The sequence below is a fragment of the Scyliorhinus torazame genome, unplaced genomic scaffold (genome assembly GCF_047496885.1).
Source record: "Scyliorhinus torazame isolate Kashiwa2021f unplaced genomic scaffold, sScyTor2.1 scaffold_1253, whole genome shotgun sequence".
Classification (NCBI taxonomy): Eukaryota; Metazoa; Chordata; class Chondrichthyes; order Carcharhiniformes; family Scyliorhinidae; genus Scyliorhinus; species Scyliorhinus torazame.
Genome location: NW_027308980.1, coordinates 16,915 through 32,302, shown reverse-complemented (window position 1 = coordinate 32,302; position 15,388 = coordinate 16,915). Strand labels below are relative to the sequence as shown.

The 15,388-nt window shown below is 61.2% G+C and overlaps 1 protein-coding gene across 1 annotated transcript in view; it reads right to left on the bottom strand.

The window, feature by feature from the left end:
• The window catches only part of gpn1 (GPN-loop GTPase 1), a gene marked incomplete at its 5' end in the record, with an annotated part of 40,279 nt that overhangs the window by 14,187 nt on the left and 10,704 nt on the right, over positions 1 to 15,388 (bottom strand). Inside the window, 2 exons of the mRNA XM_072494846.1 lie at positions 5,948 to 6,094; positions 6,564 to 6,609. Coding sequence (XP_072350947.1) covers positions 5,948 to 6,094; positions 6,564 to 6,609 — 193 coding nt within the window. The remainder of the gene's footprint in view (positions 1 to 5,947; positions 6,095 to 6,563; positions 6,610 to 15,388) is intronic.

The following is a 15,388-nucleotide window of genomic DNA, read 5'->3' as shown; positions in this document are numbered from 1 at the left end:
CACTATCGTCCCTGCTTCCACTACCTCCTCCGGTAGTGAGTTCCAGGCACCCACTACCCTCTGCGTAAAAAACTTGCCTCGTACATCTATTCTAAACCTTGCCCCTCTCAGCTTAAACCTATGCCCCCTAGTAATTGACCCCTCTACCCTGGGGAAAAGCCTCTGACTATCCACTCTGTCTATGGCCCTCATAATTTTGTAGACCTCTATCAGGTCTCCCCTCAACCTCCTTCGTTCCAGTGAGAACAAACCGAGTTTATTCAACCGCTCCTCATAGCTAATGCCCTCCATACCAGGCAACATTCTGGTAAATCTCTTCTGCACCCTCTCTAAAGCCTCCACATCCTTCTGGTAGTGTGGTGACCAGAATTGAACACTCTACTCCAAGTGTGGCCTAACTAAGGTTCTATACAGCTGCAACATGACTTGCCAATTCTTATACTCAATGCCCCGGCCAATGAAGGCAAGCATGCCGTATGCCTTCTTGACTACCTTCTCCACCTGTGTTGCCCCTTTCAATGACCTGTGCACCTGTACTCCTAGATCTCTTTGACTGTCAATACTCTTGAGGGTTCTACCATTCACTGTATATTCCCTACCTGCATTAGACCTTCCAAAATGCATGACCTCACATTTGTCCGGATTAAACTCCATCTGCCATCTCTCCGCCCAAGTCTCCAATCTAAATCCTGCTGTATCCTCCGACAGTCCTCATCGCTATCCGCAATTCCACCAACCTTTGTGTCGTCTGCAAACTGTTTCTTTTGAACCAGTAAAGTGTTTTTACTGTGTGCATTTCTTAATTGATGGTGCAAAGATGAAAAATGAAACCATCTTGAAGTTGATGGTTTATTTTTTTTTTTTGGGGGAGGTGTCAAGTGAGAGTACCTTTAAGAAATGGATGTTTCGTGATGTCAGAGGTTGGGGGGAGCTGAGCTCACTTCTGCTTTTGGTTTCAGTTTGAAAAAGCAGCTTGTGTGTGTCTGTGCGTTTCCAGAGAGCTGCAGGAAGAAAAGCAAGGTGCTGGAGCTGAAGTCAACCAAGCTGATATATCTCTGCCATCAAACAGAAAATATATATATTCTGTGACCTGGTGTGTTACTGTTTTGGATGTTTTAAGGAACATTTTGAGGGATTATTTAGTGTTGTATTATTTTCGGGGTTATCTTTGAAGTAAGGGGTGTTAAGAGATCCAATGTTTATTTAATAGGTTAATTTGAGTTCATGGAATAAACATTGTTTTGTTTTAAAAACCACGTGTCCATAATTGGAATACCACACCTGGGGAACAAGCCGTGTGCTTCAAAAGCAACAATCCATTAAAGGGAGAGGTCGGTTGAACTCCATGATACATTTTGGGGTTCTGAAAACACCTCTCCCATAACAATTAGCTACGAGGAGCGGTTGAATAAACTCGGTTTGTTCTCACTGGAACAATGGAGGTTGAGGGGCGACCTGATCGAAGTCCACAAAATTATGAGGGGCATGGACAGGGCGGAGAGTTAGTAGCCTTTCCCGAAGCAAGGGCCGAAGGGCCTGTTCCTGTGCTGTATTGTTTTTTTGTTCTTTCTGTCACAGGTTCTTCCTGTGGCCGGAGTGGAGAAATGAAATGTTCACCCCCAAGGTTGGCAGGATAACATGGCTGCTGATTCCGCTCGGCGAAGAACAAATTTACCAGACTGGGCCCAAGGCAGAAGGTGAGAACACGAGGGAAACGTTGTACTCCATCCCGTCTTCCGACCCCATCCCGTCTTCCTCCTCAATCTACCCTCCCTCCTCAATCTACCCTCCCTCCTCAAGCTCACCTCCCGCCTCAAGCTCCCCTCCCGCCTCAAGCTCCCCTCCCGCCTCAAGCTCCCCTCCCGCCTCAAGCTCCCCTCCCGCCTCAAGCTCCCCTCCCGCCTCAAGCTCCCCTCCCGCCTCAAGCTCCCCTCCCGCCTCAAGCTCCCCTCCCGCCTCAAGCTCCCCTCCCGCCTCAAGCTCCCCTCCCGCCTCAAGCTCCCCTCCCGCCTCAAGCTCCCCTCCCGCCTCAAGCTCCCCTCCCGCCTCAAGCTCCCCTCCCGCCTCAAGCTCCCCTCCCGCCTCAAGCTCCCCTCCCGCCTCAAGCTCCCCTCCCGCCTCAAGCTCCCCTCCCGCCTCAAGCTCCCCTCCCGCCTCAAGCTCCCCTCCCGCCTCAAGCTCCCCTCCCGCCTCAAGCTCCCCTCCCGCCTCAAGCTCCCCTCCCGCCTCAAGCTCCCCTCCCGCCTCAAGCTCCCCTCCCGCCTCAAGCTCCCCTCCCGCCTCAAGCTCCCCTCCCGCCTCAAGCTCCCCTCCCGCCTCAAGCTCCCCTCCCGCCTCAAGCTCCCCTCCCGCCTCAAGCTCCCCTCCCGCCTCAAGCTCCCCTCCCGCCTCAAGCTCCCCTCCCGCCTCAAGCTCCCCTCCCGCCTCAAGCTCCCCTCCCGCCTCAATCTCCCCTCCCGCCTCAATCTCCCCTCCCGCCTCAATCTCCCCTCCCGCCTCAATCTCCCCTCCCGCCTCAATCTCCCCTCCCGCCTCAATCTCCCCTCCCGCCTCAATCTCCCCTCCCGCCTCAATCTCCCCTCCCGCCTCAATCTCCCCTCCCGCCTCAATCTCCCCTCCCGCCTCAATCTCCCCTCCCGCCTCAATCTCCCCTCCCGCCTCAATCTCCCCTCCCGCCTCAATCTCCCCTCCCGCCTCAATCTCCCCTCCCGCCTCAATCTCCCCTCCCGCCTCAATCTCCCCTCCCGCCTCAATCTCCCCTCCCGCCTCAATCTCCCCTCCCGCCTCAATCTCCCCTCCCGCCTCAATCTCCCCTCCCGCCTCAATCTCCCCTCCCGCCTCAATCTCCCCTCCCGCCTCAATCTCCCCTCCCGCCTCAATCTCCCCTCCCGCCTCAATCTCCCCTCCCGCCTCAATCTCCCCTCCCGCCTCAATCTCCCCTCCCGCCTCAATCTCCCCTCCCGCCTCAATCTCCCCTCCCGCCTCAATCTCCCCTCCCGCCTCAATCTCCCCTCCCGCCTCAATCTCCCCTCCCGCCTCAATCTCCCCTCCCGCCTCAATCTCACCTCCCGCCTCAATCTCACCTCCCGCCTCAATCTCACCTCCCGCCTCAATCTCACCTCCCGCCTCAATCTCACCTCCCGCCTCAATCTCACCTCCCTCCTCAATCTCACCTCCCTCCTCAATCTCACCTCCCTCCTCAATCTCACCTCCCTCCTCAATCTCACCTCCCTCCTCAATCTCACCTCCCTCCTCAATCTCACCTCCCTCCTCAATCTCACCTCCCTCCTCAATCTCACCTCCCTCCTCAATCTCACCTCCCTCCTCAATCTCACCTCCCTCCTCAATCTCACCTCCCTCCTCAATCTCACCTCCCTCCTCAATCTCATCGTCATACTAATCTACCTGGCCAGGCGCATCTATCCGAGACAGGGTTGGCACGGGGTGACCATCGCACAGTCCATGTGGAGACAAAGTCCCATTCTCAAACTGAGAACACCCACCGTGTTTATGGCAATACCACCATGTTAACTGGAATTAGGGAGAACAGATGTAACAGCTCAAAACTGCACAAACTGCACAACATTGACATTTCGCCATAATCTGTAACATAAGAACATAAGAACTAGGAGCAGGAGTCGGCCATCTGGCCCCTCGAGCCTGCTCCGCCATTCAATGAGATCATGGCTGATCTTTTGTGGACTCAGCTCCACTTTCCGGCCTGAACACCATAACCCTTAATCCCTTTATTCTTCAAAAAACTATCTATCTTTATCTTAAAAACATTTAATGAAGGAGCCTCGACTGCTTCACTGGGCAAGGAATTCCATAGATTCACAACCCTTTGGGTGAAGAAGTTCCTCCTAAACTCAGTCCTAAATCTACTTCCCCTTATTTTGAGGCTATGCCCCCTAGTTCTGCTTTCACCCGCCAGTGGAAACAACCTCCCCGCATCTATCCTATCTATTCCCTTCATAATTTTATATGTTTCTATAAGATCCCCCCGCATCCTTCTAAATTCCAACGAATACAGTCCCAGTCTACTCAACCTCTCCTCGTAATCCAACCCCTTCAGCTCTGGGATTAACCTAGTGAATCTCCTCTGCACACCCTCCAGCGCCAGTACGTCCTTTCTCAGGTAAGGAGACCAAAACTGAACACAATACTCCAGGTGTGGCCTCACTAATACCTTATACAATTGCAGCATAACCTCCCTAGTCTTAAACTCCATCCCTCTAGCAATGAAGGACAAAATTCCATTTGCCTTCTTAATCACCTGTTGCACCTGTAAACCAACTTTTTGCGACTCATGCACTAGCACACCCAGGTCTCTCTGCACAATAGCATGTTTTAATATTTTATCATTCAAGTAATAATCCTTTTTGCTGTTATTCCTACCAAAATGGATAACCTCACATTTGTCAACATTGTATTCCATCTGCCAGACCCTAGCCCATTCACTTAACTTATCCAAATCCCTCTGCAGACTTCCAGTATCCTCTGCACTTTTTGCTTTACCACTTATCTTAGTGTCGTCTGCAAACTTGGACACATGGCACTTGGTCCCCAACTCCAAATCATCTATGTAAATTGTGAACAGTTGTGGGCCCAACACTGATCCCTGAGGGGCACCACTAGCTACTGATTGCCAACCAGAGAAACACCCATTTATCCCCACTCTCTGCTTTCTATTAATTAACCAATCCTCTATCCATGCTACTACTTTCCCCTTAATGCCATGCATCTTTATCTTATGCAACAACCTTTTGTGTGGCACCTTGTCAAAGGCTTTCTGGAAATCCAGATATACTACATCCATTGGCTCCCCGTTATCTACCACACTGGTAATGTCCTCAAAAAATTCCACTAAATTAGTTAGGCACGACCTGCCCTTATGAACCCATGCTGCGTCTGCCCAATGGGACAATTTCCATCCAGATGCCTCGCTATTTCTTCCTTGATGATAGATTCCAGCATCTTCCCTACTACCGAAGTTAAGCTCACTGGCCTAACCTTATGGTTCAGCATTGTCTCCATTTTACCAACAAGGCAGGTGCCAAATCTCTGCTCAATAGACAGTGCAGGTGAGTGTGCCAGAAGCTAAAATGGAGGTGTCAGTCTGGTGAACAAGACTCCATGTAGGCTGCACAGCAGAAGAAGCAGGTTACAGATGGAGGTCAGCAATCCCACAAGCAATGGATCAAATCCAGCCACATCCAGTGTGAATTGTGGTTGACAATTAAACTACTTACGGGATAGGGAGGGTTCCACAAGCAGCCTCATCATAAATGGCGGTGGAGAAAAACACAAGGCTGAAAGTCTCCAGGTGAACAAATCTATGAGTAAATAGATTGGGTAGACAGGAAGAATCTTTTTCCCTTGGTGGAGGGATCAGTGACCAGGGGGCAGAGATTTAAGGTGAGGGGCAGGAGGTTTAGGGGGGATGTGAGAAAAGCCTTTTCACCCAGAGGGGGGAGGGAGTCTGGAACTCGCTGCCGGAGAGAGGGGTGGAGGCAGAGACCCTCAGAACATTGAAGGAGTATTTTGATGAGCATTTGAAATGCCAGAGGAGACACGGCTACAGACCGAGTGCCGGGAAATGGGGTTAGGATAGGTGTTCGATGGGCTGAAGAGCCTCTTTCTGGGATATGTGACAGCGACTCTTGCTGGAATCATTCCAAACACATATTACCACTCCGTTTATTATTCTGTTCAGACACTTCTATGTTCCCTGTTATTTTAGATCCTGGTTCGAACTCTCTCTCTACCCTGCAGATCTCTCCTTTACTTACATCTATCTTGATTCACGGGTATCGTCAACCTGACAGTTCTAAGCCTCTTAGAGAATGGTGCGGAAACGGAGACTGAGCTCAATCCTCCAGCTACTGAAACATAGAAGATAAGGAAAATAGACTAGGAATGCTCTGAAATAATGTACACAACTCACCCGCAGTTTGCTGTAGAATTCATCCAGGACAAGGCTCATGGAGCGGGTCAGGTTACTGGCAAATGTCGTCTCCTGATTCAGTGCATCCTGAAAAGTTTCAAAATCTTTCATCCACTCCACGGCAAAGGAATGGTCCACGATATCGATCTACAACCACAGCAACAGGAAACTTATTAATCTACAATCAGAGCATTAGGGTTTCTCCAGCGTAGAGTGGGAGCAGAAGGCTTACTTGTTATAAACAAACCAATTCTTCTTCAGACATTAATCTACCCACTCACCACATCCCCCGCAACGGCACTTGGTGCTCATATCCCCATCCTCAGCTGCACCTCAGCCCCTAAACTCTCACCACCCACATTCCCACTGGATGGCCATATCCCCTTCAAATCCCAGGCTGACCCATTACTACCCGAGTGTTTCCTGTTGTCCTCCCCAGCCACTCTGTAGCCTGATTAACTGGGGTGAGACTCCATTGGAACTCAGTCACGATTGGTCCTTTACAGCCAGGAAACATTAATCCTTTCTGACTGGGATACCTCTGAACCCAAGCCAAGAGGTGAAAGGTCATTAAGTGACCCCTACGGTGCTCCAACCAGGTTGAAGAGATTCTTACCTTATTCATGATGACAACAAACGGCAGTCTGGTCTTGTAGAGAATGCTAAAAGAGGAGAGACATTACAATTTAATGGAGTATATCCAGGAAATGGGCAACGCAACAAACTTACTAAAGGGATTTAAACAGATTCAATAGAAGCAGAGATCAAATAAAAGGAATTGTTACACAAGTGGAGTTGTTATTGTTAAGTAATGGGTTAAGAGACATTCCAATTACAAAGAACAAAGAAATGTACAGCACAGGAACAGGCCCTTCGGCCCTCCAAGCCCGTGCCGACCCTGCTGCCCGACTAAACTACAATCTTCTACACTTCCTGGGTCCGTATCCCTCTATTCCCATCCTATTCATGTATTTGTCAAGATGCCCCTTAAATGTCCCTATCGTCCCTGCTTCCACTACCTCCTCCGGTAGCGAGTTCCAGGCACCCACTACCCTCTGCGTAAAAAACTTGCCTCGTACATCTACTCTAAACTTTGCCCCTCTCACCTTAAACCTATGCCCCCTAGTAATTGACCCCTCTACCCTGGGGAAAAGCCTCTGACTATCCACTCTGTCTATGCCCCTCATCCTTTTGTAGACCTCTGTCAGGTCGCCCCTCAACCTCCTTCGTTCCAGTGAGAACAAACCGAGTTTATTCAACCGCTCCTCATAGCTAATGCCCTCCATACCAGGCAACATTCTGGTGAATCTCTTCTGCACCCTCTCTAAAGCCTCCACATCCTTCTGGTAGTGTGGCGACCAGAATTGAACACTATACTCCAAGTGTGGCCTAACTAAGGTTCTATACAGCTGCAAACTAAGTTTCTATACAGCTGCAAACTAAGTTTCTATACAGCTGCCTCATTTATGTTAAGTATCCAATGATTGACACTGATATGTAAAGGGGCTTCAGGTGGCCTTTGTGTCAGGTGATGTGATGTCAGAGTTTTGTGCAGAGTCTGTTAAAGTGAAATAAAGGCTGTTGTAAAAGGAGCAGAACCTTTGACTCTTTATACAACAGCAGCTCAACGTCTAATCACCTTTGTGGAAGGAAAATCAAACAAATTCGCAGAAATAACAGCAGGATTGTTGTTGAAGATTTGAATTCACTGTCCGAGTAGGAAGAAAACAGCAGGGGGAATGGAATTTGCAAAAAGGAACCCTTTATTCTTCAAAAAAAACTAGCGATCTTTATCTTGAAAACATTTAATGAAGGAGCCTCAACTGCTTCACTGGGCAAGGAATTCCATAGATTCACAATCCTTTGGGTGGAGAAGTTCCTCCGGAGCTCAGACCTAAATCTACTTCTCCTTATTTTGAGGTTAATTAGTTCTGCTCAATTTCAAGAACAAGCCCAATTTCTCCAATCTTTGCTTGTATCTAAAATTCCTCATTCCTGGTGTCATTCCAGTAAATCTCCTCCACACTCTCTCCAGGGCTTTAACATCCTTCCTTAATTAAGGTGCCCAGAACTGAACACAATACTCCAAATGTGGGCTGACCAATGATTTGTGGAGGTGTGGCATCACTTCTTTGTTTTTATACTCTATGCCTCTATTTATAAACTCAAGGATGCTATAAGCCTTTTTAACAACTTCATAGAATTTACAGTGCAGGAGGAGGCCATTCAGCCCATCGAGTCTGCACCGGCTCTTGGAAAGAGCACCCCACCCAAGGTCAACACCTCCACCCTATCCCCATAACCCAGTAACCCCACCCAACACGAAGGGCAATTTTGGACACTAAGGGCAATTTATCATGGCCAATCCACCTAACCTGCACATCTTTGGACTGTGGGAGGAAACTGGAGCACCCGGAGGAAACCCACGCACACACTGGGAGAACGTGCAGACTCCGCAGACAGTAACCCGAGCCGGGAATCGAACTTGGGAGCCTTGAGCTGTGAAGCAACTGTTTGAACTTGTCTGGCCACCTTCAGAGAATTATGCTCTTGAACCCCGAGGTCCCTCTGCCCCTGTACCCATTCTCAAAGTTGTACCATTGAGCCTGTATTGTCTCCCCGTGTTTCCTCTACCAAAATGCATTACCTCACATTTCACTGCGTTGACGTTTATCTGCCAGGTGGCTGCCCATTTGGCCAACTTGTCAATGTCCCTCTGAAGTCGCTCAGCGTCATCCTCACAATTCACTATTCTCCCTCGCTTAGTATCATTTGCAAATTTAGAGATTTTGCCCTCCACACCCAACAGGGAGAATACAGAATGGCCAATTCACCTAACAGCACACCTTTCGGGACTTGTGGGAGGAAATAGGAGCACCCGGCAGTAAACCCACGCAGACACAGGGAGAACGTGCAGACTCCGCACTGACAGTAACCCAAGTAAGAGTCAACATCCGCGCGGGGGGGAGCGACGGCCTCCGCGCCGGGGGGGGGGAGCGACGGCCTCCGCGCGGGGAGGGGGGGGGGGGAAGAGAGCGACGGCCTACGCGTGGAGGGGGGGGGGGGGAGGGGGAGAGCGACGGCCTCCGCGCCGGGGGGGGGGGGGGGAGCGACGGCCTCCGCGCGGGGGGGGGGGGGGGGAAGAGCGACGGCCTCCGCGCCGGGGGGGGGAGCGAGGGGGGGGAGGGAGAGCGACGGCCTCCGCGCCGGGGGGGAGCGACGGCCTCCGCGCGGAGGGGGGGGGGGGGGGGAGAGCGACGGCCTCCGCGCGGAGGGGGGGGGGGGGGGGGAGAGCGACGGCCTCCGCACGGAGGGGGGGGGGGGGGGGGAGAGCGACGGCCTCCGCGCGGGGGAGAGCGACGGCCTCCGCGCGGGGGGAGCGACGGCCTCCGCGCGGGGGGAGCGACGGGGGGGGGGGGGAGAGAGAGAGCGACGGCCTCCGCGCGGGGGGGGGGGGGGGGGGGAGAGAGAGCGACGGCCTCCGCGCGGGGGGGGGGGGGGGGGGGGGGGGGGGGGGGAGAGAGAGAGCGACGGCCTCCGCGCGGGGGGGGGGGGGGGGGGGAGAGAGAGAGCGACGGCCTCCGCGCCGGGGGGGGAGAGAGAGAGCGACGGCCTCCACGCCGGGGGAGCGACGGCCTCCGCGCGGGGGGAGCGACGGGGGGGGGAGAGAGAGAGCGACGGCCTCCGCGCGGGGGGGGGGGGGGAGAGAGAGAGCGACGGCCTCCGCGCGGGGGGGGGGGGGGGGGGGGGGAGAGAGAGAGCGACGGCCTCCGCGCGGGGGGGGAGAGGGGAGCGACGGCCTCCGCGCCGGGGGGGGAGAGGGGGAGCGACGGCCTCCGCGCCGGGGGGGAGAGGGGGAGCGACGGCCTCCGCGCCGGGGGGGGAGAGGGGGAGCGACGGCCTCCGCGCCGGGGGGGGAGAGGGGGAGCGACGGCCTCCGCGCCGGGGGGGGAGAGGGGGAGCGACGGCCTCCGCGCCGGGGGGGGAGAGGGGGAGCGACGGCCTCCGCGCCGGGGGGGGAGCGACGGCCTCCGCGCCGGGGGGGGAGCGACGGCCTCCGCGCCGGGGGGGGGAGCGACGGCCTCCGCGCCGGGGGGGGGAGCGACGGCCTCCGCGCCGGGGGGGGAGCGACGGCCTCCGCGCCGGGGGGGGAGCGACGGCCTCCGCGCCGGGGGGGGAGCGACGGCCTCCGCGCCGGGGGGGGAGCGACGGCCTCCGCGCCGGGGGGGGAGCGACGGCCTCCGCGCCGGGGGGGGAGCGACGGCCTCCGCGCCGGGGGGGGAGCGACGGCCTCCGCGCCGGGGGGGGGAGCGACGGCCTCCGCGCCGGGGGGGGGAGCGACGGCCTCCGCGCCGGGGGGGGAGCGACGGCCTCCGCGCCGGGGGGGGGAGCGACGGCCTCCGCGCCGGGGGGGGAGCGACGGCCTCCGCGCCGGGGGGGGAGCGACGGCCTCCGCGCCGGGGGGGGGAGCGACGGCCTCCGCGCCGGGGGGGGGAGCGACGGCCTCCGCGCCGGGGGGGGAGCGACGGCCTCCGCGCCGGGGGGGGAGCGACGGCCTCCGCGCCGGGGGGGGAGCGACGGCCTCCGCGCCGGGGGGGGAGCGACGGCCTCCGCGCCGGGGGGGGAGCGACGGCCTCCGCGCCGGGGGGGGAGCGACGGCCTCCGCGCCGGGGGGGGAGCGACGGCCTCCGCGCCGGGGGGGGAGCGACGGCCTCCGCGCCGGGGGGGGAGCGACGGCCTCCGCGCCGGGGGGGGGAGCGACGGCCTCCGCGCCGGGGGGGGGAGCGACGGCCTCCGCGCCGGGGGGGGAGCGACGGCCTCCGCGCCGGGGGGGGGAGCGACGGCCTCCGCGCCGGGGGGGGGAGCGACGGCCTCCGCGCCGGGGGGGGGAGCGACGGCCTCCGCGCCGGGGGGGGAGCGACGGCCTCCGCGCCGGGGGGGGGAGCGACGGCCTCCGCGCCGGGGGGGGGAGCGACGGCCTCCGCGCCGGGGGGGGAGCGACGGCCTCGCGCCGCCGGGGGGGGAGCGACGGCCTCCGCGCCGGGGGGGGAGCGACGGCCTCCGCGCCGGGGGGGGAGCGACGGCCTCCGCGCCGGGGGGGGAGCGACGGCCTCCGCGCCGGGGGGGGAGCGACGGCCTCCGCGCCGGGGGGGGAGCGACGGCCTCCGCGCCGGGGGGGGAGCGACGGCCTCCGCGCCGGGGGGGGAGCGACGGCCTCCGCGCCGGGGGGGGAGCGACGGCCTCCGCGCCGGGGGGGGAGCGACGGCCTCCGCGCCGGGGGGGGAGCGACGGCCTCCGCGCCGGGGGGGGAGCGACGGCCTCCGCGCCGGGGGGGGAGCGACGGCCTCCGCGCCGGGGGGGGGAGCGACGGCCTCCGCGCCGGGGGGGGAGCGACGGCCTCCGCGCCGGGGGGGGGAGCGACGGCCTCCGCGCCGGGGGGGGGAGCGACGGCCTCCGCGCCGGGGGGGGAGCGACGGCCTCCGCGCCGGGGGGGGAGCGACGGCCTCCGCGCCGGGGGGGGAGCGACGGCCTCCGCGCCGGGGGGGGAGCGACGGCCTCCGCGCCGGGGGGGGAGCGACGGCCTCCGCGCCGGGGGGGGAGCGACGGCCTCCGCGCCGGGGGGGGAGCGACGGCCTCCGCGCCGGGGGGGGAGCGACGGCCTCCGCGCCGGGGGGGGAGCGACGGCCTCCGCGCCGGGGGGGGAGCGACGGCCTCCGCGCCGGGGGGGGAGCGACGGCCTCCGCGCCGGGGGGGGGAGCGACGGCCTCCGCGCCGGGGGGGGGAGCGACGGCCTCCGCGCCGGGGGGGGAGCGACGGCCTCCGCGCCGGGGGGGGAGCGACGGCCTCCGCGCCGGGGGGGGAGCGACGGCCTCCGCGCCGGGGGGGGAGCGACGGCCTCCGCGCCGGGGGGGGAGCGACGGCCTCCGCGCCGGGGGGGGAGCGACGGCCTCCGCGCCGGGGGGGGAGCGACGGCCTCCGCGCCGGGGGGGGAGCGACGGCCTCCGCGCCGGGGGGGGGAGCGACGGCCTCCGCGCCGGGGGGGGAGCGACGGCCTCCGCGCCGGGGGGGGGAGCGACGGCCTCCGCGCCGGGGGGGGAGCGACGGCCTCCGCGCCGGGGGGGGAGCGACGGCCTCCGCGCCGGGGGGGGAGCGACGGCCTCCGCGCCGGGGGGGGAGCGACGGCCTCCGCGCCGGGGGGGGAGCGACGGCCTCCGCGCCGGGGGGGGAGCGACGGCCTCCGCGCCGGGGGGGGAGCGACGGCCTCCGCGCCGGGGGGGGAGCGACGGCCTCCGCGCCGGGGGGGGAGCGACGGCCTCCGCGCCGGGGGGGGAGCGACGGCCTCCGCGCCGGGGGGGGAGCGACGGCCTCCGCGCCGGGGGGGGAGCGACGGCCTCCGCGCCGGGGGGGGAGCGACGGCCTCCGCGCCGGGGGGGGAGCGACGGCCTCCGCGCCGGGGGGGGAGCGACGGCCTCCGCGCCGGGGGGGGAGCGACGGCCTCCGCGCCGGGGGGGGAGCGACGGCCTCCGCGCCGGGGGGGGAGCGACGGCCTCCGCGCCGGGGGGGGAGCGACGGCCTCCGCGCCGGGGGGGGAGCGACGGCCTCCGCGCCGGGGGGGGAGCGACGGCCTCCGCGCCGGGGGGGGGAGCGACGGCCTCCGCGCCGGGGGGGGGAGCGACGGCCTCCGCGCCGGGGGGGGGAGCGACGGCCTCCGCGCCGGGGGGGGAGCGACGGCCTCCGCGCCGGGGGGGGAGCGACGGCCTCCGCGCCGGGGGGGGAGCGACGGCCTCCGCGCCGGGGGGGGGGGAGCGACGGCCTCCGCGCCGCGGGGGGAGCGACGGCCTCCGCGCCGGGGGGGGAGCGACGGCCTCCGCGCCGGGGGGGGAGCGACGGCCTCCGCGCCGGGGGGGGGAGCGACGGCCTCCGCGCCGGGGGGGGGGAGCGACGGCCTCCGCGCCGGGGGGGGGAGCGACGGCCTCCGCGCCGGGGGGGGAGCGACGGCCTCCGCGCCGGGGGGGGGAGCGACGGCCTCCGCGCCGGGGGGGGAGCGACGGCCTCCGCGCCGGGGGGGGAGCGACGGCCTCCGCGCCGGGGGGGGGAGCGACGGCCTCCGCGCCGGGGGGGGGAGCGACGGCCTCCGCGCCGGGGGGGGAGCGACGGCCTCCGCGCCGGGGGGGGGGGAGCGACGGCCTCCGCGCCGGGGGGGGAGCGACGGCCTCCGCGCCGGGGGGGGGAGCGACGGCCTCCGCGCCGGGGGGGGAGCGACGGCCTCCGCGCCGGGGGGGGAGCGACGGCCTCCGCGCCGGGGGGGGAGCGACGGCCTCCGCGCCGGGGGGGGGAGCGACGGCCTCCGCGCCGGGGGGGGAGCGACGGCCTCCGCGCCGGGGGGGGGAGCGACGGCCTCCGCGCCGGGGGGGGAGCGACGGCCTCCGCGCCGGGGGGGGAGCGACGGCCTCCGCGCCGGGGGGGGAGCGACGGCCTCCGCGCCGGGGGGGGAGCGACGGCCTCCGCGCCGGGGGGTAGCGACGGCCTCCGCGCCGGGGGGGGAGCGACGGCCTCCGCGCCGGGGGGGAGCGACGGCCTCCGCGCCGGGGGGGAGCGACGGCCTCCGCGCCGGGGGGGAGCGACGGCCTCCGCGCGGGGGGAGCGACGGCCTCCGCGCGGGGGGGGAGCGACGGCCTCCGCGCGGGGAGAGACGACGTCCGCGCAGAGACGACATCTGCGCAGGGAGAGACGGTCTCCGTGCGGGGAGAGCCGGCCTCCGCGCGTGGAGAGACGACATCTGCGCAGGGAGAGACGGTCTCCGCGCGGGGAGAGCCGGCGCCCGCGCAGAGGGGAGAGTTAACATTTCAAGTTGCAGAATGTTGTTTTTATTTTGGATTGAAGGTCAGTCTGAGTGGGGGGAGTAATGCTGTTCCAAATGCAGCATGCAGAGACTCCCCGACCAGTCAATCACTCACAGGGCTAAAAGGCTGGGAACAGACGAAGCCTGCGTGGAATATAAGGAAAGTAGGAAGGAACTTAAGCAAGGAGTCAGGAGGGCTAGAAGGGGTCACGAAAAGTCATTGGCAAATAGGGTTAAGGAAAATCCCAAGGCTTTTTACACGTCCATAAAAAGCAAGAGGGTAGCCAGGGAAAGGGTTGGCCCACTGAAGGATAGGCAAGGGAATCTATGTGTGGAGCCAGAGGAAATGGGCAAGGTACTAAATGAATACTTTGCATCAGTATTCACCAAAGAGAAGGAATTGGTAGATGTTGAGTCTGGAGAAGGGGGTGTAGATAGCCTGGGTCACATTGTGATCCAAAAAGACGAGGTGTTGGGTGTCTTAAAAAATATTAAGGTAGATAAGTCCCCAGGGCCGGATGGGATCTACCCCAGAATACTGAAGGAGGCTGGAGAGGAAATTGCTGAGGCCTTGACAGAAATCTTTGGATCCTCGCTGTCTTCAGGGGATGTCCCGGAGGACTGGAGAATAGCCAATGTTGTTCCTCTGTTTAAGAAGGGTAGCAAGGATAATCCCGGGAACTACAGGCCGGTGAGCCTTACTTCAGTGGTAGGGAAATTACTGGAGAGAATTCTTCGAGACAGGATCTACTCCCATTTGGAAGCAAATGGACGTATTAGTGAGAGGCAGCACGGTTTTGTGAAGGGGAGGTCGTGTCTCACTAACTTGATAGAGTTTTTCGAGGAGGTCACTAAGATGATTGATGCAGGTAGGGCAGTAGATGTTGTCTATATGGACTTCAGTAAGGCCTTTGACAAGGTCCCTCATGGTAGACTAGTACAAAAGGTGAAGTCACACGGGATCAGGGGTGAACTGGCAAGGTGGATACAGAACTGGCTAGGCCATAGAAGGCAGAGGGTAGCAATGGAGGGATGCTTTTCTAATTGGAGGGCTGTGACCAGTGGTGTTCCACAGGGATCAGTGCTGGGACCTTTGCTCTTTGTAGTATATATAAATGATTTGGAGGAAAATGTAACTGGTCTGATTAGTAAGTTTGCAGACGACACAAAGGTTGGTGGAATTGCAGATAGCGATGAGGACTGTCTGAGGATACAGCAGGATTTAGATTGTCTGGAGACTTGGGCGGAGAGATGGCAGATGGAGTTTAACCTGGACAAATGTGAGGTAATGCATTTTGGAAGGGCTAATGCAGGTAGGGAATATACAGTGAATGGTAGAACCCTCAAGAGTATTGAAAGTCAAAGAGATCTAGGAGTACAGGTCCACAGATCACTGAAAGGGGCTACACAGGTGGAGAAGGTAGTCAAGAAGGCATACGGCATGCTTGCCTTCATTGGCCGGGGCATTGAGTATAAGAATTGGCAAGTCATGTTGCAGCTGTATAGAACCTTAGTTAGGCCACACTTGGAATATAGTGTTCAATTCTGGTCGCCACACTACCAGAAGGATGTGGAGGCTTTAGAGAGGGTGCAGAAGA